General features: G+C 37.6%; 1 protein-coding gene across 2 annotated transcripts in view; it reads right to left on the bottom strand.

The window, feature by feature from the left end:
* The window catches only part of CD2AP (CD2 associated protein), an 88,044-nt gene extending 62,831 nt beyond the window's left edge, over window positions 1–25,213 (bottom strand). For both annotated transcript variants that reach the window (XM_069563352.1, XM_069563354.1), the window contains exon 1: window positions 24,724–25,213. In XM_069563352.1, coding sequence (XP_069419453.1) covers window positions 24,724–24,727 — 4 coding nt within the window. In that variant the 5' untranslated portion in view covers window positions 24,728–25,213. The remainder of the gene's footprint in view (window positions 1–24,723) is intronic.
* Window positions 25,214–27,833: the final 2,620 nt, after the last annotated feature.

The raw sequence follows: 27,833 nt of genomic DNA, 5'->3' as shown, positions 1-27,833 counted from the left end.
AGAACAGATCCTACTGGCCAAGTCAAGACAATCTGAGCGTCAAAATAAATGATGAAAAAACTAAAATAAAATAAATGATAGTGTAACAATATACCCCACTGAATAAAGCAAAAAAAAAAACCATGAGTCCACACATATACAAATAAATGTTTATTTCTTACATTTTATAATTGAACTGTGATTAAGTAAAAGATCCTGATCTGTAGAAAACACTAAAATATTCAGGAGAAAAGCATCAGTCAGGAAAAAACTCTTTGCATTGGACTTTAAACATTTCTACAACTTAATGTCTAAAAATTTTAAAAGATTTAAACTGAACAAATTTTTACCCTCAAGAGATGTAATAAAGTTCCTAAAATCAGAAGAGAATGTTACTTAAAAAAAGAAATATGAAAAGAAAAAGCATTTGGCAATATATCTTCCAACAAGTCGTATTAATTTTTTTTTGCAAAGGTAGAGACAAACCCAAGAAAATTTTATCAAAACGGGTAGAGAGACATAAAGAAAATATACAAGAACAGACAAGATACAGATAATCAATTCAACACCCAAATAACGGTTCTAGGGAAAAAAAGAGAAAACAGAGAATAGGTAATGAAATAATAGAAGAAAATATTCCAAAGCTATATGAAACAAATCTTCAAATAGAAAGGGGTCTGTGAGAGTCCAGTACAACAGAAAAATTAAAAAGTAACTTCTTGGGAGTGGGGGGCGGTGAACTCAGAGACTGGGACTGACATATACACACTACTGATACTATATACGAAATAGATAACTAACGAAAACCTACTGTGTAGCTCAGGGAACCCTACTCAGTGCTCTCTGCTATGTTGTGTTTAGTTGCTCAGTCATGTCCGACTCTCTGCAAACCCATGGACTGTAGCCCACCAGGTTCCTCTGTCCGTGGAATTCTCCAAGCAAGAATACTGCAGTGGGTTGCCATGCCCTCCTTCAGGGGATCTTCCCAACCCAGGGATCGACCCAATGCTCTATGGTAACATAAACAGAAGGAAATCCAAAAAAAGAGGAGATGTGCATGCACACACATACAGCTGATTCATTTTGCTATATGGTAGACACTAACACAACACTGTGAAGCAACTATATTCCAATTAAAAATTAATTTTAAAAACATATCCTAGAAATTTCTCTGAGAAGAAATAAAAGGTTCATATACAAAAGAATGAAATCATATTCATTAGGAGACTTCTCACTGGCAGCACCAGATTCCAAAAAAGAAAATAAAAAGGCAAAGCTACCTAAGTACTGAAGAAAAATGTATTCCATATTCAAGATATAACATTTTCAGACTGACAAGGACAAAGAAAATTAATTCCTACATATGCAATTTGGCCACTTGATGCAAAGAGCCGCCAACTCAATGGAAAAGACCAATGTTGGAAAAGACTGAAGGCAAAAGGAGAACAGGGCAGCAGAGGATGAGATGGCTAGATAGCATCACTGACTCAATGGACATGAATCTGAGCAAACTCCAGGAGACAGTAGAGGAGAGAGAAAACTGGCGGGCTGTAGACCACAGGGTCGCAGAGTCAGACACAACTCAGCAACTGAACAACACAATACATAGGCAATTACATGTATTATCTGACAAAATAAGAACCAAAAGAGAGGGTACAAAATTCAAGAACCAGTGAAGCCAGTCTTAGAGTAAGAAAAGTTCTAAGACAGTAATTGTGCAACAGATCCAAGGAACAGTCTAGATTAAGCAGGAGACAGAAAGTTGAGGAAGTATTTGGGGGCAAAAAAGAAGCAAGAGCCAGACTGTGAAATTGTATACTATCCTTAAGAATCTGGAATTCAAAGAGACAATAAAACTATAAGGAGAAGAAAAACTGAAGAGACTAGAAACTTCTGAAAAGGCAAAGAGCTATACACTGTTGAAAATATAACCATCATATACACTACTTGGCTGCAAAATTACAAGTATTTACATGGTCATAACAACAGAGACTAGTTATTAATTTTAACATTGAAAACCAACCTATAACAAAACAAGAAGACTATGTTATGGTTACAGAACAAAATGTAAATATTAACAAGACTCCACATTATAGGATAAAGTAAATATTGGGGAGGTTGATAAAGAGAAAGGTAAATCTTCATCATACAAACTTCTAAGTCCAGAAATAATGTGTTAGTTGCTGAAAAAGAAATAGAAGTATAACTATAAAACTCAGAATTCAGAAAGGTATCCAAGAGACAAATAAAACCGTATCGGGATAAACAAAGAACAGAAGTGAGATTACAAGTAAGCCAAATCTTTACCTATCATATCAGAAGGTTAAAAAACGCAAGTATCCAATCAGAGACAGCTACATAAACTTGTTATTTAGAAATACAAAAGCCAAAAAAATCAAAACTGAAAGATTAGATAGTTCTAAGTTGTTTCCCTCCGGAGAATGAGAACAGAGGAAGAGAACACTAAGGCAAGGAAATACTGCTTTTCCATTGTTGTTGTTCAGTCGCTAAGTCATATCCAACTCTTGGTGACCCCATAAACTGTAGCATGCCAGGCTCCTCTGTTTTTATAGCATATGCAGGTATTACTTCTATAAGATTTTTTTTTTTAAGAAAGCACTAAGTATTAAAGGCGGCTTGTGCAATATTATTGTAAAGATGTTTATAACTCATGATTCTATGTTTCATAATTTAAAAGTTTATTGAGTCAAAGATAATTTATTTCTCCTAAAGAAAACACCATATGGTAAATAAGGTTAAATTCCTGCCCTTTTATTTTAACGTCTGGCCACACCACACAGCAGCACGTGGGATCTCAGTTCCCCAACTAGGGGCTGAACCCATGGGTTCATTGTGAGCACAGAGTCTTAACCACTGGACTACCAGGAAGTCCTTCTTGCCCTTTTAAACATCTTTAATTAGGCTTGTAATATCATTCTAAATAATAAAGATTATAAAACAAAGGTACTATAATAACTTATTTTTGTAAAAAGGGAAGAAACAAACATATGCACAGAAAAATATAAAGAGTTACATTCCAAAATGTTAACAGATGCCTGAAGGGATCTAAGATGCTGTTTGTTATCTCTTTTTAATATAATATTTCACCTTTAGTAAAGAATTAAGACTGGGGCGGCAGACTGGGATTTTGGGGTTGACACGTACTCATTGCTTTATTTAGAAGGGATAATCAATGAGGACCTACTATATAACAGCAGGAAGCTCTGCTTGGTATTTATTCCGTAACAACTAAATGGGAAAAGAATCTGAAAAAGAATAGATACATGTAGATGTATAACTGAATCATTTTGCTGTTCACCTGAAACTAAAACAACATTGTTAATCAACTATACTCCAATTTAAAAAAAAAAAAATTAATCTCATCCGAAAGAGAGGATAAGACTTGGCCTCATCCTGATCTCTAGGAAGAGTTTTTTTGTTTATTGAGGGATTCTGAAGTTCCTCAGGCACCTTTGTTGCCTGAAGACTTTACCATACAATGTCATTACGGTGGGGCTTCAAACCCTGTTGCAGCTGTTCTACCTCTGGAAGAGCTAGACACTAAAAAGGTCAGTTACCCGGGAGTCACCTGTATCTTTCCAATAAAACTCTGGACACTAAGACTCAAGTGAGCTCCCTAGTCGGCAATACTCTCCATGCTATCACACATCCTCGCCAGGACGTAACGCCACCCAAGACTTTAGAGAGACAGACCGACACGCCAGGTACCTTCCTGAAATCTGCCCCAGGCTTCCGTCCCCTTGGCCAACCTTAATCTGTGTCCTTTTACAATAGAATACCATCCCCAAGAGTATAACAGCTTTCAATGAGTTCTGCAAACCCAACCAACCAACTGTCAAATGTGAAGGCAGCTGTGGGAATCCCCAAAGTCTGCAGCTGTCATAAGTGAGAGCATTCTTAGAAACAGTAACCCACTGAAATACTGAAAAATCCTGAAATGATTTTTCTACAATAAACATACACTAGTTAGGTAAAAACAAGTTACTAGAAACACTGATGCTCACTAGACAGTGTGTAACAATGATACGTGCAGAAAAGCTCAAACAGTTTAAATAAAACTTCATTTAATTCACAAGTCTGCTATACCAAGAATCAGTATCCTCCATATTGTGGAAACTCAAAAAATTCATTATTTTAAATTTCAAATTAAACAAAACTCTTTCACCACTTAGAACAACTGTATTTGACTGACTAAATTTATTTCTTCACTTTAAATGGTTGCTTAAAGTGAAGAAATACATGTTGACTAAAAACATTTGGAAGGAAAAAAATAAAAGGAAGAGAACATGGACATCCTGAAAAACACTCCAGGATTACAAAAGGTATACAGACCCTATCTGTCACTGATGCTCTTTCCCCTGACCTACTCTCCCACAAAACCAATCATTTAAGATGACACTTTCTGGTTGTGGATTATTCATTGTTCATTTCAATTGTGACTGCTTCTGAAAGAGAATGTACAATTTAAATTTGGCTATGTAACAGTTTCTTTTTAAACTGTGAAGAAAGCTATCCAATTTAAGCAGATACGACATTTTAGCATTTATCTGATCAGTAGGGTAATAAAGATTTTAAAACACAGCAACAAAAGACTCAATATAAAAGAACACTAGATAATCTGCACCAAATCTCACAGGATGAAATATAAAAACCCTGGATGAAATATAAAAATCACCTTCTTAGGAAGATTAAATGACTAAAAATGTAGCAATTTTATCAGATGAAACTGAAGTGAGCACTGGAAATCTACACACACAGTTTGAGATAGGACCCAAATAAATGCACCCAAGCACTGTACCCCAGTTTAACGTTATGTGGGTGACTCAGGAAACCTCACACCAAGACAAAAGAGAAGAAACCAGAACCCTCTACAACATCCAGAGACAAGGAAATATAAGCTGGCATGTAAAGCGAAAAAAAAAAAAGACTAAAGTAAGTACCTAGGGAAACAAGAAATAACAAACATTTCAATGAATTCCAAATACTGAACGCATCACATACAGACTTTAAAATGATGGCATTTACCATGTTCAGAGATATAAATTACAGCTTGGAAAAACTGACACAAAGCTGAATAGCACAGATGGTGAGAAAATCAACTTGAACCACAAAAGTATTCTAGAATTGAGAAAGACAATAACCAAAACTAGGAACTCAATGGATAAATTTTAAAGTATATTAGACAAGGCTGCAGAAAACTAGCTGAAAGGCAGACAGGTAAATAGAAACTAACCAAAATTAAGCCAAGGACAAAAATATAGAAAATAGAGATGAGAATGTAACAGAAACAGAAGATATAGTAAACCAGTCTAACATATTTAATTGGCGTCCCAGAGGAAGAAAAAAAAAAAAAACTATCTGAAAAGTTAATGGCTATGAACTCACCAAACTGATAAAAGATATCAAACCACAGAGTCAAGAAGTCTAAGCAATTCCAAATGGAATAAACAAAAAGAAACCTGCAACTCAACACAGTAAATCTGCCAAATAGCACAGAGGAAAAAGAAAAAAATTCTCAGGAGACAAATTTTAAAAAGTTACCAAGGAAGCAACACTTAAAATGGGCTCCTCAGGAGCAACAGTGGAAGCCAGAAAGCAGCAGTTTCATATTTCCAAAATGCAGAAAGAAAATAGCCGCAAATCGTAAAATCTGAACCAGAGGGGAAAACTCCTTCAAAACACAAGAACAGACAAGCAAAAACGGAGTTTGTCACTCTGAAAGAAACTCTGAAGGTGTTCTCTGAGCACATGAGGAAAAGAGGAACACAGCCAATACCCAGAGAGATTCACTAAGTGAAGGGAGAGTGGTGAACACATAGGCAGATAAACACCGAGTAAAATAAAAACCTGACTCAGAATGGACTGAAGACTTACAACCTGAAACCATGAAACTCCTCACAGAAAACACAGGCTGTAGGCTCCTTGTCCTCAGTCCTGGGGAAGATTTTCTGGATATGACATCAGAAAGCAAAGGCAACGAGAGGAGAACCAAACAAGTGGAGCTGTATCAACCTAAAAGCTCCAGCACAGAAAGGAACTCGTCAACAAAGTGAAAAGACAACCTACAGAATGGGAGAAAGTATCTGTAAATCATATGTATTGAAAGGGATTAATAAGCACTCATACAACTTAAAAGCAAAGACACAAAAAGAAAAGGCTAACCAAAAAAAATCTGATTTAAAAATGGACAGAGAATTGGAAGAAACATTTTTCCAAAGAAGCCATACATACAGTCAACAGATCCAAGAAAAGGTACTCAACATCAGTAATCATCAGAGAAATTAAAATAAAAACTTCCAACTATAAAATAAGTCCTGGGAATGTAATGCATAGTGACTTTAATAAAACTATACTGCATATTTCAAAGTTGCTAAGAGAGTAAACCTTTTACAAGTTCCCATCACAAGAAAAAAAACTTTGTAACTATGTATGGTGACAGATCTTAGCTAGACTTACTCTGATGATCATTTCTCAAAACATATAAATATCAAATCATTATGTTGTACACCTGAAATACACTGTTATATACCCCAACAAAAAGCCTAAAGAAGAAGCAGAAAACGGAGGAGGGAGGCTGATGAGGAAATTTAAAATATAGGAAGATTAAAATAATAACAGCTGTATAAATCAGGAGTTAAAGTAGCCTAAGACTCTTGCATGATACAAATGGAGAGTAAAAGCAATAATTAACATTAGATATTTAAAAGATAAACATGCATGTGTTAATCACTAAAATAATACAGTATAAAATGCCAGATCCCCACCCCACCAAAGTGAAAAAACAAAAAAACTCGGCTTGCGATTTCAGTTCCAACATGAAAGAAGCTCGGAGACTGTCACACTCACCCTTATGAGAAAAAATTTAAACAAGCTAAACAATCAATGACTTTCCGTGGGCCCATCAGAGAAGTGAGGACAGGGGGCAAACCACCATCTCAAGATACAGAGACACAGGCACCTCCAGAGTCACAGTTAAGATCTGCTAGATCATTCCAAGCAGAAAACACTGGCGTCATCAGCTGGTATGAATACTGTATTAGTTTCCCAGGGCTAACATAGAAACTATCACAAACTAGGGTGACTTCAAACAATAAAACTTTTAAAATTCTTTCACGGTTACATTTTTGATGGCTGGAATACAAAATCAAGGTATCATCAGGGTTGGATCTTTCTGAAGACTGATGAAGAATTGCTCCATGCTCCTCTCTTGGCTTTTAGGGGCTGCCAGCAATCTCTGGCATTTCTTGGCTGGCATAATTCCAATCTCCATTTCCATGGCCCTCCCCTTCTGTGTCTCTGTCTCAAATCTGCTTCTCCTTACTCTTAATAAGGATTCCAGTCACTGGATTTATGGCCAACCCTAAATCTAGGATATCATCTTAAGATCCACAGTTACCAGGGCAGGACTTAGACATAACATTTCGGGGCCAAAAAGTCAATCTACTACAAAAATTTAAAACACAAACTCCGATGAATTTCTGGAGGCCAAGTGTGAAACAGCCTAAGAGCAGAAAACTCCTAGGGACCACAGTATCAGCAGGCCCCCACCTTTTGTGGGTTTTACCTCCAGGAACCCCATCGAGTTCTCACAGTGAAGAATCTATAAAGATCTCCTTGTGGTTCTGGCAAGGAGGAAAGGAAAAGCAGTCACTGTGAAATAACCACTAACCCAAACAAAGACCTGCTCTCCAGGAAAAAGACTTCACCAGGTCCTGAGTCCACCACTGGAAAGGGTATAACAGCATTTCTCTGATTCCAGTCCCCTCTTTCCTTTCTGTCTCACACGGAGAAGCGGGGAGATAAGACATCACAGACCCAGGACAAAGACCCACCAAAAGTTTCATTTTAAGATTATAGGATGCTTCCTCTCCCCAGCACCTTACAACTACACTGATGGGGCTCCATTAATACAACAGTTAATCTCCACTGAAAGCGTTTACGTGATGCAGAGTCTACCTGAGAAGGAGTGCTTAGGGAAACCCAAGAGCGGGGCAAAAACAAGGCCACGAAAGGAATCTGATGCCTCTGGCACCCACCAGGTGGAACGACATTAAAGAGTACACTCCTTGACAGACTACTATAAAACCTCACACAAAAGACCTATTAACCTCAGCTCCTTTTATCTAATACAGCATGTCCAACTTTCAACAAAAAACTACACATCATTCACTCAGAAGGCAAGAAAAACACAAAGACAAAGCAAGAGTTAAAGCCAGACTCAAGTATAACAAATTTTTTGAAATCAGATAATTTTAAATATGTTAAGGGTGATAATGGGAAAAAAAAAAAGGAGGTAAGCAAAGATGAGTAAGGTAAGCAGATAAAGACCCTAAGATAAGCAATCAAAAGGAAATGATAGAAATCAAAAAACACTGTAATAGAAATAAAGGATGCCACTGGTGGGTTCATCTACCAATTAGACACCACCAAGAACAGAATCAAGATGTTTGAAGACAGATCAACAGAAACTTCTTGAACTAAAACATAAAAATAATATTCTTTTATAAAACAGAATATCCAAGTTCTGTTTCACCCAACAATTTCAAAAGATATAACATATGCATAACTGGAATATAAGAAAAGGAAAAAAGAAGAAACAAGTCAAAAGAAATAAATGAAGTAATAATGGTGGAGAAGTTTCCAAAATTAGTAACCTATACCAGTGCCAAACCATACATCCAGGAAACTCAAAGGACAAAAAGAAAAAGGAAAAGCCTACACTTAAGTGTACCATATTCAAATCAAAGACCCAGAAAATCTTGAAAAAAGCATAAGAAAAAAACACCTGAACGACAGAGGAACAGAGGAAAGCGTCACAGCAGGCTTCTCTCAGCAATGCTCAAGCAAGAAAGGAGTGGAGCAAACTATTTAAACTGTTGAAAGAAAAAAACTGCCATCTTAGAATTCTATATTCAGTGAAATTATCTTTCAAAAGAAAAGGATAAAGACTTTCTCACACAAACAAAAATAACAGACCTGCCATGAAAATGTTAACAGAAGTTCTTCAAATAGAAGGAAAATTATACAGGTCAAAAACTTGAATCATAAATAAAGAGTAAAGGCAAAGGAATAAGTGAAGTAAAATAAAACCTTTTACTTTTCTTATTCTTAATTTATCTAAAAGATTAGTTTAAATTGGTAACAGTAACAATGTACTGGGTGATTTTTAGCATATGGATAAATGAATGATGGCAATATCATAAAGGACACAGGAGTGGGGAATACTCTGGGATCTGCATTTGACATGAAGTGGGACAGTGCTATTCAAAGGTGAACTTAGATTAGTAATCAACATATACTGTAAACTCTAGAGCAACTACACTAAAAAAAAAATTTAAGTATAAAAGGACATAAATTTGAATAATATAAAATGTTCAACTGAAACCAGAGAAACAGAAAAATAGGGAAAAAACAATGAAATCAAAATTGGTTATTTAAAAAGGTCAATAAAAGTGATAAATCTCTAAGAAGAATGATCAAGGGAAAAAAAGAGAGAGAAGACCCAGACTACCAATATTAAGAATTAAAAGGAGTATCACCAGAGACTTCACATTAATTTTTTAAATAATAAAACTATAAACAAGACACTGCCGTCTATGGGGTCACACAGAGTCGGACACGACTGAAGTTACTTAGCAGCAACATAAGCAAGACACACATGAATCCGCAAAGCTTTAGTAGTTTGAGAGAGTCTGAATAACTATTTTTAAATTGAGTCTGTAGTTAAAAGCCTTCTAAAAAAAGAAATCCCGAGAGCCAGAAGGCTTCCCCGGCAAAATTTAAAGAAGAAATCTCCCAATTCTACACCATGAGATACTGCTACACACCTATCAGAATGGCTAACATTAAAAAAACACACACACACACACACAAAGACATGAAGCAATTGATACTCTAATACACTGCTGGTGCCAATACACACACACACACACACACACACACACACACACACACAAAGGTATATACGCTCAGGAATTTGGAAGTTTCACATAAATAGACACTTACCATATGACTCCAAACTATACATACTGAAGAAGTAAAACTTACGTTGACATAAAAATCTATACACAAATGTTTATAACAGCTCTGTTCTTAACTGCCACAAACTAGAAAAATCCCAAATGCTCTTCAATAGACAAATGGACTAAAAAAAAACTGGTACAGTCATCCAGTGAAATACCACTGTGATACAAAGTGCCTCTACTAATGCTGGAAATGATCCCAAGAAACAGAAAAGTTGTGACACAAAAAAAAGTTGAATTATTTGATATGCGTCAGATTGAGATCTATAGCTACAATTGACCACTATTTCAAGATAAACAAATTCAGGGTAAGGACTATTATTAAATTAAAAAAATAAAAGACAGGAAATTTGTGAAGCTGTCACTCACTGCAGCTGTCCCAGACTGTGAAAACTTTGCACTTTTTACTAAATGCGACTTTTAATTCAGGATTGCTATAAGAAAGGCATACCGACAGACTCTAGTATGATTCAAGAAAAACAGCAAAATCATTGCCTGAAAACTTAAAGCAAGAGGAAGATGAAGAATGTGAAGCTGGGAGAATTTAATGCCAGCAAAGGATAGTTTGATAATTTTAGAAAGAGGTTTGGCTTTAAAAATGTCAAGATAATTGGAGAAACAGCTTCTGCTGACCAAGAGACAGCAGCAGAGTTCTCACATGTCATTAAGAAAATCACTGAGGAGAAATGGTATCTGAAAAGGTTTTTACTGCAGACAAAGGTGCCCTATTTTGGGGCGGGGGCGGAGGGCAGTCAAAAGAATAATTAGTGTAAAAAAAAAGAGAGAGAGGGAGGGAGGAAGAGAAAGAAGCAAACACCAGGATTTAAGAGAGGAAGAGACTGGCTAACACCGTTTTGTGCAAATGCAGTTGGGTTTATGGTCCGGACTGCCCTCCTCTATAAAGCTACTAATTCTTGAGCCTTGAGGGAAAAGATAAACATCAGTTGTCAATCTTCTGGTTATAAAACAAGAAGGTCTGGATGAGAATCCAATCCAGAAAAAAGGACTGGTTCCACTGACATATTCTCTAAGTCAGGAAGTATTTGGCCAGTGAAGAACTACTTTTTAAAGTTCTTCTGTTATTGGACAATGTCCCCTGGCCATTGTTATTGAACAACGACCCCATGAGTTCAATAATGAAGGCGTTAGTTACCTATTTGCCCTCATACACAATGTCTCTAATTCAGCCTCTAGATCAGGGGGTCAAAGGACCTTTAAGGCTCATCGTACATTAGGCTACAGAATAGGTTGGCAATACTTACAGAAGAGGACCCTGACAGAGAGATCATGAAGGTCTGGAAGGATTATACCACTCAAGATGCCACTGTTGTAACTTTTTTAAAAGCCATGAAAGCCATCAATCCTGAAACAAAAAATTCCCAGTGGGGAAAACTATGTCCAGATGTTGTACATGACTTAACAGCATTTACAACAGAGCCAGTCAAGGAAACCATGAGAGAGTATAGATATGGCAAAAAAAAAAAAAAAAAAAAAATGTGGAGGATGAAGGGTTTCAAGACAGGGATCTTGCAGAAATTCAAGAGCTAACAGACAATATGCAACAGGAATTAATAGCAATGCTTCCAAAGATGACATAGAAACAGCAGTGCCAGATACAGACTGACAGGAGATAATCTCGCAGAAGGGTGCTGATTATTCAAGACAGCTTTTGACTTCTTTTACGAGGTGGATCCTTCTATAATACAGGCAGTGAAACTAAACCAAGCTGTTAAAGAAGGATTGGTAACTACAGAAATGCTTTCAGAAAATGAAAAAGCAAGAAGAGTCAGACAAAAATTTTATCTCCGTAATGTTACACCAAGCAGGTCTGCCTCTCAGTACAATGAATTTCTCATTAAATTACTCTTTATTTTTGTCATCTTGCAGAAAAAGAGTTGACTTTCCTATATTTTAGCCACTTAAAACCTTTATTCAAAAGTCCAACTTGCAACAATCCATGTTTTCTCCAGTAAAATTAACTTAATTCATTAAAAATCAGCTTGTCATATACACGTTAAAGTAGCATTCTATTTTTAATTTTTCTCAGATAATCAAACTATATTAAAAAAAAAAAACACTAGCATCTCACTTATTAGAGCTAAGTGAACCAGATCTTTCTGAAGTCAGTAAACTTCAAAATAAATTCATCCTAGATATCTGGGTATATTTTTTTGCCAATATACGAATAGCCCTTCTAACATCTAATATCGAAAATATGTATATTTAACTGGTGCATTCCACCAAGTGATCTCAAACAGCACTAGCACTGTTCTGGTTAACCCATCCAGCAATCCATTTCCAAAGCATCTCAAAAGATTGAATACCTCAAAGAAGCCTATCAGGATGAGCAATGAAAAATAAACCGGAGCCACAAGAGATTACAGAACACACAAAGAGATCTGCCAATTCAACACTCTAAAAAGAGATGCTGCAGAGCTGGGCCAGACTCAGCAGTCCAGTGGGATGTGAGAACTTAACCAAACTAGGCTTGTTCTTGGATATGCTATAAAAGTTCCAAGCCTAAAAATCTCAATGAAATGGATAAATTTCTATTTTAAAGAAAAACTAGTTACTCAAGAAATTTTTAGAAATCAACAGATCAATCCAGGAATAAAATCAGAAAGTGGTCTTAAAAAATGACTTCAGAAAAAGTTACTAAAGAAAGAAAAAAAACTTGTTTTAAAGGCTTTTGCAAAACTTCTATAGAACACAAAGTACATCTACAAATCTTCATTATTTAAAAATAATCAGTATTTGAAATAATTTGAATGTTATTCAGACCACAGATTGCACCCAGAAATGTACTCTCTCAAATAGAAATGGTTCTAAATAAAATATCAACAAAGGGAATTCAAATGCATAATTAGATAATTGGCTATTACAACTAAGCAAGGTCTATCATGGGATAGGTTTAATCCTGGAAAATCTAATTTGTCATATAAATAGATGTAATATGAAAAACCACATGATCTACAGATTCTAAAATAAGCATTAAATAAAAATTAGCCTTTGTGTATTAGTCTATGTGAACCTGATCCCCCTGGCCTCGTAAAAAGTCCACTGTGTGAGGTCTTAACCTCAAGCTTTGCCCCAGAAAACGTAAGTTTGGGGCTAAAACAGCAAGTCAGTGTCTCTCAGGACAACTAGATTTAGAACATATAAATTCAGAACTAATTTATATTAGGGCAATGGTTCTCAACCAAGATAATTCTGCCCCATAGGGGACACTTTGGAATGTCTGGAGACATTTTTGGTGGTTAAAACTCAGGGAATTCTACTGGCATCTACTGGGTAGAGGTTAGGGATGCTGCTAAGCACCCATCAAAACACAGGATAGCCTCTCACCAAGTAGTTTCTGGCCCCAAATGTCAACACAAAACCGCCACAAAACTGTGTATAAGGGTAACACACTACATACAGATTTTCATCTCATACCATATCCCACAGTTCTAACTGAGTAAAAGAGAACTCTTCACACACACACACTCAAACAAAAGGAAGTAGACAGGCGGGAGAGAAGGAAATGGAAGCAAATATCAAAATTATAGAGAAAGGAGAAATTTCTAAACTAAAGCAAACAAACTGAAAACTGGGAAGACTAATAATTGAAAGTATTTATAAGAACAAAAAAGACAACTATGAAAACCCAGAATGAAAATGAAGTAAAAGAAAGTGAAGTATTTAAAAAGTACACTAAACCACTCTAAGAATTTAATCCTCAAAAACATTTTTTAGATAACAACTTGGTTGCAAGAAGAAATGAGGTGGGGGGTAGTTCTGGTGGAATATGTTTTAAACACTTAAGTTAAAAATATTGATATTTTTAAAACGAAAATATCTGAAAACTAAGCTTAAAACTCTTAAAAAGCCCTAATTTTTTAAAAGATCATGCACAGAAATATTTAAGATAATAACACTATAAAAGTTGTGACTGTTCTGCACTAATAATTCCATATTTTTTTGATAATGAAATACCATCTAATGAATAAATAATGTAACAGTTCACACAAATTCCAAATAAGTTTGAGTAGTACGAGCATTCACTAGGGAATGTTTACTTTGGTTTGGATTAATAAAATACAGATAAATAGCACAATAGCATCATCTAACTGGGTATGTCAAATTAACCTTATTTACATTATAACACCTATATAATTATAGGACCTAACTTTGTTTATATTATAGCAACTATTATAGTAATAACCTTTATTATAGAAAAGTCAAGATATAGAAAGTTACACAAAAATGAACAGAAACATACTTCCCTATAAGCTTTATTGCCAAAGAAGTAGCTGTATGATAAAAAATACTTAAACGGTTCCAACTCTTATTTCCTACTCATTTTTAGTATTTTCAGTTATTTTCAGGGTTAATTTTTTTTTAACCATAAACCAAACATCTTTACCAGAAATTTATTTCCAGGACTATCTTCACCATAAATGGAGAAATGAAAAAACTACTGTCCTACTCTATGTGACATTATGAACTGCAGCGTAACAGGCTTCCCTGTCCTTCACTATCTCCCGGAGTTTGTTCCAACTCAAGTCCTTTGAATCAGTGATGCCATCCAACATCTCATCCTCTGTCGTCCCCTTCCCCTGTTGCCCTCAATCTTTCCCAGCATTAGAGTTTTATCCAGTGAGTCAGCTCTTTGCATCAGGTGGCCAAAGTATTGGAGCTTCAGCATTAGTCCTTCCAATGAATATTCAGCGTTCATTTCCTTTAGGATTGACTGGTTTGATCTCCTTGCTATCCAAGGGACTCTCAAGAGTCTTCTCATCATCACAATTCAAAAGCATCAATTCCTCAGCATTCAGCCTTCTTTATGGTCCAACTCTCACATCTGTACATGATTACTGGAAAAACCATAGATTTGACTATATGGACATTTGTCAGCAAAGTGATGTCTCTGCTTAATATGCTGTCTAGGTTTGTCTTAGCTTTTCTTCCAAGGAGCAAATGTCTTTTAATTTCATGGCTGCAATCACTGTCCACAGTGATTCTGGAGCCCAAGAAAGTAAAGTTTGTCACTGTTTCCATTGTTTCCCCATCTATTTGCCATGAAGTGATGGGATTGGATGCCATGATCTTAGTTTTCTGAAAGCTGAGTTTTAAGCCAGCTTTTTCACTCTCCTCTTTCACCCTCATCAAGAGGCTCTTAGTTCCTCTTCACTTTCCACCAGCAGAGTGGTATCATCTGCATATCTGAGGTTGTTGATATTTCTCCTGGCAATCTACATTCCACCTTGTGATTCATCTAGTCTGGCATTTTGCAACCTTTTAGCTATATGCATATTAGAATTTCTATAATTTACTTCCTCAAGCTTGTTAAACACCGAACTGATAATCAGCATTTCTTAGAGCAGATAAATAAATGCAGTCGTTCTTCAGATATCACACACAAAACCCATCTCTCCTTTCTGTATTTCACACAGAGTGTGAAAAGTATGCAAAGTATCATATACTTTTACCATACAGTAAAAGAGAAGAAAAGAAAATGTGGTATAAAGAAGCTTTTACATAGCACTGCATTCCTTTAAACAGTACTAAATCAGATCAATAGGTGACAGACACCCAAAAAACAACCTTAAGCAAAGTTTAAAAACAAAAAAGGATTTCACTCTCACAAAAATTAAGAATTAGCCCAAAACAAATTATCATGTGCATGTGATGTCTCCTCCCAAAATAATAAATCCTAAAAACAACAAATCTACAAAATCTATCTAAAAAGCAAATAAGTTGGAAAATTCAATTAAATATTCTTCAGATTTTTAATCCACTATTAACTCTGAAAAAACACTAGAAATTAATTTTAAGCACATTTGAAGCCAGATTTTTAAAAATACCAATAAATTTTTGTCGAGAAATTTTGTAGAACTCACCCCCTCAAAAAAAAAATAAATAAATCCTATGATTCCCCTATTATTGACGGATAAATGAGTAAAAGACCAAGGTGTAACACAGTTAAAATGTAAGTCTTTTGAGAGAAAATATTAACCCAAATACATGAACAATGTGTAAATTAATTCACAATTTTTTGGCAATAATATTTAAATTTGTTCATTTTTAAACCACATTGGGGGTTTCCATGAGAATATATACTTGTTATTTAATCAAAAATAATTAAATATCTAATAAAAAACTAATTGGTAAAGGCCAAAAATGGTTTATTTACATAAACCCTACAATAGTTCAATTCCTTACGTAACTATTTATAACTGCATAGTACTTATAAAATGTTTTCACATACACTCTCCCTAGATTCACAAAAGCCTTTAAGAGTTACATTCTAAAACTGCATCATCTAGTCAGTAACCACTAGCCACAGGTAATATGAAGCACTTGAATCATGGCTAGTCCAAACTGAGATAAATGTGTGATACATAATAGATTACAAAGACAAAGAAAAGTATACAAATTAACGACTTTTATATTGAACATGTAGAAAAAAACATATCCAAAACATTTAATTTCACCTTTCCTGTATCTTCTAACACAGCGACTAGAAAAATTTTAATTATATATGTAATGTATCTATCTAGTATGCTTCAAAGAATGTATGTATAGCTGCTTCATAATACCCATTTAGGATGATATAATTTTATAGTTCAACAACATTGTTCAAGTTATTTTACACAAACTTTTTGAAGCAAATTAAGCCTTTATGCCTAAATTTATTTAACAGGATAAATTGGAGAATCATAAAGAAATATCTCTCAACTGAAAAATAAGCAATTTCCCCTTTACTTAGTAGAAATATGTTACCTCATTGTAACATTCATGGAGTAGGCAAGCTGCAGACCCACCTGACAAGATGTTCAATATCCTTGATTACTGATTCTCTACTAAAGGGACTCAAAGAGTCTCAGTGAGTCATACAGGAAAGATTAAAGAGTTCACAGCTGACCCCTGAACAACACAGCGGTTAGGAGTGCCAATCTTCCTCACAGTTGAAAATTTAAATATAATTTTTAGTCAGCTCTTTGGACCAGCAGTTCTGCATTCACAAATTCAACCAACCGCAGATCCTATAGTACTGAGACATTTACCACTGAAAAATCTATATATAAGTGGACCTGGGAAGCTCAAACCAACGGTCAACTGTTCTTTAAAAACAAAGTGAGACCTCATCCACTCCAACTACTCCAAATTAAAACACTACTGAATCACAAACTTGGTGAACACACAGCAAGCTCCCAATTTTCTGCGAGTTACTAAGAGTATTACGGTTTTTTTAATAGTATAAAATAAGTTATGGGGTCTCTGGCATACATAAGCTCCAGGCAAGTAAGATTATTACATATAAAAGAGAGCAATAATATAGGAATTTTTATTTAGGCTTTAAACTGTGAGGTTCTAATCATAAGTTCAGCTGGGTTGCATAGCTGTGAGGTTCTAATAGTAAATTCAGTTGGGTTGCATAGAATATAAGAAATTTAGGCAATTTTTGCGGGAAAGAGGTTACCTAGAAATTTAAAATATAGCCTTTACATTTCCATGACATTCATTCTGAAAATTCATCGACAGATTTGTTTTCATCATGTAAGGTAATTTAACTGCTTCAAAAAAGTGTGCTTGATAAAAAATGATCTAATTAAGAGGTAAGGAAAAAATGGAGTCTTCATCTTAAATACCTCAAACACATGCACACGTGCACACACATGCACACTCCAAAGCAGCAAGGCGCAATACTCATCAGGCTACATTCTGCTGCAGCAGAGCTGGAGCTTTAATTAAAGTCTAATTAAAAAAAAAAAAATCTAACTATTTAGTCTAACAACAATTAGGAAAAAAACATAGAAGAGTATACATTTGAAAGTGTGTTAGTTGCTCAGTCGTGACCGACTCTTTGAGATCCCATGGACTGTAGTCTGCCAGGCTCCTCTGCCCATGGAATTCTCCAGCCAAGAATACTGGAGTGGGCTGCCACGCCCTCCTCCAGGGGATCTTCCTGACCCAGGGATTGAATCTGGGTCTCCTACATTGCAGGCAGATACTTTACCATCTGAGCCACTAGGGAAGCCCATACATTTGAAAGACCAACTTTAAGTATGTTTCCTAAAATCATTACACGCTGCTACAAATATATGAAATTCGATACTTATAAACCAAACAACTTCGCATTTGATTATTTTAACAATCATGATAAATACATACACTGTAGAACAGAACTCTGATAATTAACAAAGTCAGCCTAGATGTTAAGGAAATTCTGACCTTCCCAGCACCGGGGGCACTGACAGACACCAAGGTTAGTACAGTTTTAGTGCTTCAGGTAAAAGGGTCTTGAAGAAAACAGTTCGAATGAAGGTGTGCTTCACTCTAAAGGTTCAGTACCAGGAGGAGAGAAAAAAATATCCTGGCTACTGTCAAGGACTCATGACGTCATTGGTCAAATGAGGAGAAATGAACAAATCCTATTTGCCTTCCAATGCAGGAATCTATATCCTGATTTTCCTTATATTTCTATTATATTTTGACATTTCTGACACTGATACTTTCTTAATGTACTAAATTCCCTTTCTCAATGGATTTCTGGTGATCTGTGAGCTAAGTTTTATTCCTATTATGATAAGTCTTATTCCTTTCACAACACTCAGCCATCCCAACCCACTGATAACACTCATCCTATCACAACACTCAGGTATCCCAACCCACTGATGACACTCATCAACAACTGGAGGGAAGGAGACATGGGAGCATTTACATCAGAATTTCCTGTGTGAAATTTTTTAAATCCAAACGACTTCAATAATATGCCCAACCTCTAACACTGCTGTAAACCACTAGATGTGTACGTGTCCCAATATTCCTAGCATCGAACATGCCATTAATCACATTCCTCTCATTAAGACAGATACTTCTGGATTTATCTCTCACTGGCAGCTCTTTTCTTTGACAAAATGTGGCCTTGAGACAGAACCTTTTTCTTAATGTTGGTGGTAACTGTTACTGTTACCACACTTAAAGTATTTTTCCACTGGGAACTCCTAGTGATTAGATGTCACAGTCACTCCCTAAGAATTACCTGGACACTGCATCATCAAAAAGAACCAGAGCTACGTGGCACTAAAATAGTCACTGGAATTCAGGATCCTATATTAGTCATCTCTGCTTTGAAACTTAGTTGAGAAATAAAATGTGATCATGAAAGCAAGTGGAGTAAGTAAACAAAATTTTAAAGTTTAAAAACACAAGTCTACTGGAGGCAATGGAAAAGAATGATGTGGTATAACGAGATTCCACGAAAGAGTCCATAAAACTGCCATGTCTGACACTAGATCAACATTTTAAGCTAGATATCATTTTAGAATCATGAATACTTAAACAGTAGAGTTACTTGTAAGAGTAAGAGCTCCTTTAAATACAAACAACCAGTAAACATGCTTTCAGTTGAAATAAAAGAATCAAAAGAATAGAACATTCAGACAACTGAGGTCTTCAGAAACTATCAAACAAAACCCAAGAAACAGAAAAGAGGTAATGTCATTTAGTCCAAAAGAAGAAACATTTAGACCCTAAAAAGAAAATACCTAACTCACCTGGGGCTAAAACCAAGTAATTATAACTAAAAACTGAAAGTATAGCACAGTCTTGGGTCAGAGAAGCCCTAGTAGGATTATGAAGGGAACTCTATACGCTTACTAGTAGTGATAAAAGACTGTCAACTATTATGAGCATCTATCCAGCATAAACAAACCTAAAAGAAAGCTGTGGATAACATGGAGTGGGGGAGTATGAGGGAGGGCTGAAAAGGGCAGATATACCCTACTAAAAAACAAAGCAAAACCAAGAAAGGTCGTTCTAATAACTAACCTAATACCACTTCAGTGAAATTGTTCAGGAATAAACAATCAGTAGTACTTTCAAGTTTCTTATGGCTTACTCTATTATTTATTATATTGGCAGCTAAAACTACTTAAAACTGTTAAGCGCTATGCACTTGTTTCTCAAACAGAAGGGTATGCTGAAATTTTGTAATCTGCTTTGTCTTGGGTGAGAAAGGAGAGGAACAGGTGAAAAAAGCAGCCAAAAAAAAAAGCAGATGTATCAAATCCCTGAGACCAAGTAAACAGAGGAAGTGCTAAACTGTGGGCAAGAAATACCCTCAAGCACTGAGACAGAAAACCTCCTTTCATCCCAGTTACCCAGAACAACTTGTAACACACACAGATTCAGCTACTGATGCAGTGCCAAGCAGAAAATAAGTAAGATCAACAGTTTAAGAGTTCAGTTACCTTGTCAATATTACTGCCTGGCTCATCCTAAACAATCCAATAACCAAGCTCCTACTTTTGTTCCCAGGAACAAACAGCTTTTCTTGTATCTCTCATAAGAAATCTGGACCTTGACTGGTTTTGTTTCTCCCGTGCTAGCTCTCTAAAGCCTACTGCTAAAACCCATTTCCTCCCTTTTCCAGGACACCAGTCTGAACCTCTCCAGGGTGCCCGCTGCTCGCGACCATGCCAAGCCGGCCACCTCCACCTGTCTGTGCACTGGCTTTTGCTGCACTGTATCCCCCGTACTGAGAGGCTAACTATAGGCATACATGGACCTTCACCCAGATTTCCGAGGCCAGTGTTCTGGCCTCTCCATTGAGAAAGAACTAATTCCGCTTGAGGTAAACCTGCCTAATAGTTGGGTATCAAATTTTACAGTTAATGAAGTCACAGACCCATCATAATGATTACCAATTTACCTAAATTTCAATCACATCATATTAGGTTTTATTCTTCTTTTTTGAACACAAACTCCAAAAGCTTTCAGATCTTTCACAACTTGCACCAGTTTACAGCTTCTGCAGCTGTCCTGCTCCCACCCAAATCAAGAATCTTCACCTCTTTCTTTGCCTCTCTTCAACCTCTTGACATGACACCACTTTTAAAACACACTAAAAATGGTATCATACTTAAAAGGTATCTCACAGAGGATATTCCAAGACACAGAAGAGGAGGGGGGAAAAAAATCACAGATTGGATTACTTACAAATAAAAATTTGAAGGTATTTTCGATTGACAATATGGAATGAACCAAAAGCACTTCACGTTTTATCTTTATCTTAAATGTCCTAAAATTTAGATCATCTTATTAAGTTAATAAGACATCATCTTACTTGTCCAACCCCTCATTTAGAGAGATACATGGCAAACTTCAAGCTGGTTTTTATGGAAAAACATATTATGAATGTGTATTTTCATCCTAAATGTGATTTTATGGAATTATATCCGAATTGGAAGCACTTAAGACAAATCTGATTACAAGTACTTACTAATTAAAGAATACAACTGATTATTTACTAGGATTCAAGTTTGAAACAAAATTTCCTAATATTCCACTTTCGTGTTCTGGATTAGTTTAATTGAAGTAAATCCTGAAATTAAAAGGTGAGCTACTAGCAGGCAATTTCTAGTTGCCCTTACTTATCTGGGTGAATCAAGATTTTCTTCAAACACTGAGCCAAAGAAATACATCACTGTATTATAGAAATGCACATATTATCTCTAAACCAACTGTGTATTTCTGTCCATTAACTGCCTCATAATTTAAACATATTGACTTGTTATATGTCATATGTGAAAAGTTCATAAATTTATTTAAAATTAAGAAATATCACGTCCTTAAAATCCACTTATTTTTTCAAAAATAAGAAGTTACATATAGTAACACTTTGTGCCAATTGCTGTCTTATTCCACTCCAAAATGCAGATCTGTACTTTTCCAATAAGAAATGTAAGTATTGTCTTTCCATCTCGCTAACACTCTCCCCAAATTCTTTCCCACAGAATGCCTCAAATTTCCTTATAAGCTTTCTTCCACATTTAACCAAATGCAGAAACTAAAAACAGTGCTTAAGTTTAAGATAAAATTCAAGTAAGTCTCTATGAGCACTCATCCCACTTAAGTTTTCCCTACTCTACTAACCTTACTACCAACACTGGACTTTCTCGAAGTATATACTGAATGTTGAAGGTTACCTATTTCTGCACTGGTACAAAATCATTTCATCCCACTGATCTTTAAAGATAATAATATGCTTCAAAAAAGGTCAAACATTGAGCATTATTTTTTTCAAGGTGGTGCAAGAATTGGGAAAACTTATTTGAAAATTTTAATTTTATTCATTTATTTCATTATTTGAAAATGAAAATCACAGCAACCAACACTGGCACTGTTCTAAGCATTTTACAAGTATTAACTCACTCAATCCTCCTAGTAACCTGAGGTTGATAGTTTTATCGCATTTATAGATTAAGAAACTAAAGCTCAGTCACAACAGCTCGTAGACAGAAAAGCCAAGATTTGACTTTAAACCGTCCCAGTTCAGAGCCCATGCTTTTAACTCTAGCTGTACCACCTAAATGTCAAGAACCATCACTTAACAGGTGTCCAAGTTACTTCAAAGTGAAGAAATTACAGATTTTACATTTCGTGATAAATCAGATAAAATACCATGTAAATATTTTAAGCTATCATCTTTTTTTTTTCCTGGCCATGCTGCAGGGCTTGTGGGATTTTTATTCCCTGACCAGGGACTGAACCAGGGCCCTTGGCAGTGAGGCTCAGATCCCTAACCACTGGACCACCAGGGAATCCCTTAAACTGTCATCTTAAAGAAATTAAGACTTATGACAGCAAAATCAAGCACCTTAGACTTATATTAAAGAAAAAACTCCTTAAATGATTTTGATAGTTTTATTATGAATATATGACCAATAAATTTAAAGTATACATTCATCTGACAATATCTGACAAATACCTTTCAAAAATTAACTGCACATGCCCCCAAGTAACCAAACTTTAAAACACATTCTGGACAGTCCAGTTGAGTATGCAAACATCACACTGTACTAAGATAATATGGCAGAACTCACCTAAGCAGAACACAGCAAAGTCACTGAGTGAAGGCCTCTGGACAACCAAAATAGCCACTCCAAAGTGCAAGGATGGACACTCACTATTCTCAAAAGATCTCACACACTAAACAAGGGTCAACTCATTTTTTCCCTTCGCAGAATTACAAATTTGATTTCCGTAGGAAAATGGTGTAGAAAAACTGGTGGAGATGGTGAAGGGGGACAATGATCACAGTAATAAGCACAGCCAACAGCAAAGCACGAAAAATACTTACTAACTCCAAAATGCAAAGAAATCTGATCAGGAGTCCTATATACAATCCAACAGATAGATACTCAACAAACCACAGTAACTGAAGGTCACAAATGATGACCTTAGGTCATCAAAAGATTTAATTATACTCGCATCCTATTTAAAACAGAAAAGAATTACACATTTAATTTTAGTATGATCTGCACTCAAAGTGGTTTTATAATTTGAAGCTTAAAGGATAAACCCTTAATTACCCAGTAAGCTCAACTAGTCAATTAGAAATTCACTGGAAAGTCCCAAGTAACAAAGGTTTTACTGTTTCTAAGTTTAACAGCCCTTTGTGCACAAAAGTTACCTGAAAGCAAAAGGGAGGCATTATAAAAGTATAAAGTCTAGGAAAACACAGAAGAGCTACTGCAACTGTCTATAAACACTATGCTTAAAGCATTTCCCACAAGACAATGTGTGGGCAGTAGGTGCCACATCAGCAGTCCTGTGTTTGTCCTGCTTCTAAATCATTTGTTAGTCTCATGAATTATTAATTTCAGTTAATAGTTTGTTGAGATGAAGCAGTACCAACTCCTTCCTGAACTGCAAAAAGTGAGAGCGTCCTTCTGACTACAGAACCAACGCTGGGATCACTCTTACAGAGCATGCATATGCCTTATGGTGACACAGCTTGATTTTTTTTAAAGTTCTCTTTTAAACTGCTATTTCATTTTCAAAGGATTGCGGGAGATAGCGCCTAGCCCACATCGAACTTTTGTTATCAAAATAACTGTTACACTACTCAACAAAACTCCCTTTCACACCAGACTGCAACACATTCCTTCTCTAGCTCCAAACAAAACTTTAAAGCACACTGTAAATAACATATAAGGCCTTGTACTTTTCTCCCCTTCTAGCGAGGAAGTCTAACTCCAAACAGGAAACTGCTTCTCAAAGGGTTCAACGCAGAAATCCTACTAAACTCCAATCCAGTTCTCAGGAAGAGATTTAATATTTAAGTACCAACACACTTGCCTGGGTAGAAACGGAGCAAATACTCAAGCTTTCCTGCCCTTGAGATACCCCTTGAAAGTTTCAGGCTTGGGGGGGGGGGATAGAATGCCTTTTCTAACTAACCAAAAAAGTGCTTTAAAAGGCCAATCTCTAAAAAGGTTCGCAGAAGATAGAGAAGTTGAAAGTGCTACGCGATCAAGTTTTTCGATCATCCTTCCCCCATCCCACCAGGATCTGGGACCAAAGGGGCTGGGTAAGGAGGGAAGTTCGGTGCTGAGTGGAGCTGGGCGGGGGGCGAAGTGATCGGACCGCCCCCCACCCATCCCCTCACCTTTCCCGAGACCAGGGAAAGAGGTGGCAGAGAAGCACGAGCCGGGAAAAGCACCCTGGGGCCCCGCAACCAGCTCCTCCGCGAGATGAGCCAGGTGGAAGGCAGAGCGAGAGGGGACACAGGGAGCGGGCCGTCTGGCAGCGCAGGGACCGACCCCCACCCCCACTCCCGACCCCTCCCCGCCGAAATCGAGAAAGGGAGCCGCCTCCCCGAATCCGGAAGGTCGGAGCGGATGGCGAGGAGCGCACTCGAGTCCCTTACCCATGCTGGGGGCTCCGGCGGGGAGCAGCCCGGCGCCCGCTGCTCCTCCTCCTCCCGCTGCTCGCGCGGCCGCTCCAGCGGCAGGAGGCGGGCCCTCCCCTCGGCTCTAGCCCGGCTGAGCTCAGGCGGGACAAGTAGGAGCCGCCATCCGCCCGCGGCGCGCCCCGGCCAGTCCGGTCCCCACGGCCCGCAAGGAACAGGCGGAGGCTGCGGCTCCTCACTCGTGGCGGCCGGAGGGCCCTCCCCCGCCCGCCCAGCCGGCGGTTTTCCCACCCCCGGTCACTCCTGCCACGGGGCGGGACCTGCTGGTTCGTCCTGGCCGTCGGCTACAACGCAGAGCGCCAGCCCAGCCCCGGAGCCCGCCCCTGGCAGCTCCGTCGGCGCCCGTCGTCCTCGAACGCGACGCCAAAAAGTGAGGTGGAGACCGGGACAGAGGCCGGGAAGGTGCCGGGAGCAGGGCCGGGAGGAGGAAAATCTCGCGAGAATCCCCAGGCCGCCCTGCCCCGCCCCCGTGCGTTCAGACTCACCGCCGGGCTGGGGCTGCTGCCAGGTGCGGTGACGTCACGGCCGGGGCTCTCACGCCGCCCGCGTCCAGGTGCGCAGAGCGGATGAGGGAGACAGGCGGCGGAGCTGCGGTCACTTCTCTGCCTTGAGGTTCGAAGCAACTGGGACGGGAGTTTTGTGTGGTTTGTCGCCTCCGATGGATTCAAAAAGGTTTTGCTGATTGGCAAAGTGAGCCCGGGCTGCCCCACTTTGCACTGTATTTTTCTTTTTTTTTTTTTTGCAGTACGGCAGGCTTCGGGGGACCTGAAAGAGACCGCGAAAGAGACGTGCAAAAGTACAGAGAAAGAGAGAACCCACTTTCTTTCGACCTTTAGAGACCCAGCTGCAAACAGGACCTGCGGTTTGCCTTGCAAAGTTCTGTATGAATTAGAAGCATTTCTTCATCGAAAAAAAAAAAAATAGTAGGCACAGAATAAATTCTTTTACAGGATTCAATTAGTGGGTTCCTTTAGTTTCTGTTTGCTGAAGGCAACTTTCTAAATACACTTTTCTGTTTTGAAAATATAAATTGCTACCTGATGGGGAGCAGGGCGGGATAGTCATAATTTGAAATATTGGCTGATTTTTTTTTTTTTTTCTAGCCGCAATATGAAGAAGAGCATAGGACTTATTGTAATCAGACGTTAAAACGGAGTACAACCCTATGGCCCTTGCCCCCCACCCCGAACCCCGGAAACCATGTCCTCTGCCTACCTTTTGTCTGGGGAAAACTTTAGTCAAAGAATAAGTTTAATCAGAGAAGTGAGAAACGCAGCAACAAAACCGCCAAAGGAGACTGAATAATGTAGTTATTAGGCATAGTCAAGGACCTTTAATTCTTCCTCAAGAGCTATAGATAATATTTTGAGCTATATCCTGTGAGCCATGTTATAGATACTAGAACGTCAGGCGGAGAAGTGAATTGCATGATAACCAGAATATGTATATATATATATATATATATATATATATATATATATATACAATCAGCCAACTTTTTTCTCCTACTATTGAAGCAAACCCAATCCTCAGACAGCAACATTTGTTGAATGCCAACTCTTGTCTAGTGACTTTTAAAACAGTTGTGTTATTTTAAGTCTCACAATCATCCGGGCAAACCTGGTTTTCTGAAACTCAGCACAGCCATTCATTTTGTATGGGACTTTGGTTAAATTAACCTTGCTGGGTTTCAGTTTCTTGAGTCTGTTGAAGGAAATCTTTACAGTGCAAAGCACAGTGTCTGGCTGATAGTGGCAACCTTGTAAATATCCATTTCCACTTATCTCCTATATGCCTGCATTTGACATCCTTTAATCTTTTACTTCTAAAAAGATTGCACAGCATGCCTTTAGAACAAAAAGTGTCAGTTACGGCCAGAGACCAATAAGGAAATAAGGAAAAAAGAAAAAAAATTAATAAGCATGCCTAAAAAAGATGTACATATTGGTTGTATAGTATTGAAACCGTGAAACAGTGTGACTTTCTTCAATCAACAAATATTTATTGAGTATTGTGTTCACCCTCCCCTTGCAAGCAAACAAATAAATAAACCAAAAAACCTGAAGTCCAGCCCTTATCCTCAAAGATTTGCAGTGTAACCAGGAAGAGACATGAACAAATAGTTGACAGTATGAGGTGTGTGTGTGTAGCTATGGGCAAGGCAAGCTTCCCAGGTGGCTCAGGGGTAAAGAATCTGCCTGCAATGCGGGAGAGGTGGATTCAGTTCCTGGGTTGGGAAGATCCCCTGGAGAAGGAAATGGTAATCCAATACAGTATTCTTGCCTGGGAAATCCCATTGACAAAGGAGCCTAGCAGGTTACAGATCATGGGGTCTCAAAAGAATCTAACACTAAGTAACAACAATAAAGGCGAGCTTCAGGAGGAGGGTGTAAATTGAGCTAAGGCTTGGAGGATGACAGTAATTACAATCTGAAGGAGTCCTAGAAGTAAGAGGTGAAAGTGGAAATGCAAGGGAAATATCCTGAAATCTGTCTGATTCCTTCAAGCCATAAGAAGTTCGGTTCAGTTCTGTTGCTCAGTCATGTCCGACTCTGCGACCCCACAGACTGTAGCACACCAGGCCTCCCTGTCCATCACCAGCTCCCTGAGTATAGTCAGACTCATGTCCATTGAGTCAGTGATGCCATCCAACCATCTCATCCTCTGTCATCCCCTTCTCCTCCTGCCTTCAATCTTTCACAGCATCAAGGACTTTTCCAGTGAGTCAGTTCTTCGCATCAGGAGGCCAGAGTATTGGAGTTTCAGTTTCAGCATCAGTCCATCCAATGAATATTCAGGACTGATTTCCTTTAGAATGGACTGGTTGGACCTCCTTGCAGTGCAAGGGACTCTCAAGAGTCTTCTCCAACACCACAGTTCAAACGCATCAATTCTTCGGCGTTCAGCTTTCTTTATAGTACAACTCTCACATCCATACATGACTACTGGAAAAACCATAGCTTTGACAAGATGGAACTTTTTTGGCAAAGCAATGTTTTGGTTTTTTAATATGCTATCTAGGTTGATCATAACTTTTCTTCCAAGGAGTAAGCGTCTTTTAATTTCAT

This window comes from Ovis canadensis, chromosome 20 (assembly GCF_042477335.2).
Source record: "Ovis canadensis isolate MfBH-ARS-UI-01 breed Bighorn chromosome 20, ARS-UI_OviCan_v2, whole genome shotgun sequence".
In the NCBI taxonomy this organism is placed as follows: Eukaryota; Metazoa; Chordata; class Mammalia; order Artiodactyla; family Bovidae; genus Ovis; species Ovis canadensis.
Note: the sequence above shows the minus strand (reverse complement) of the source record. Positions and strands in the feature narration are given on the sequence as shown.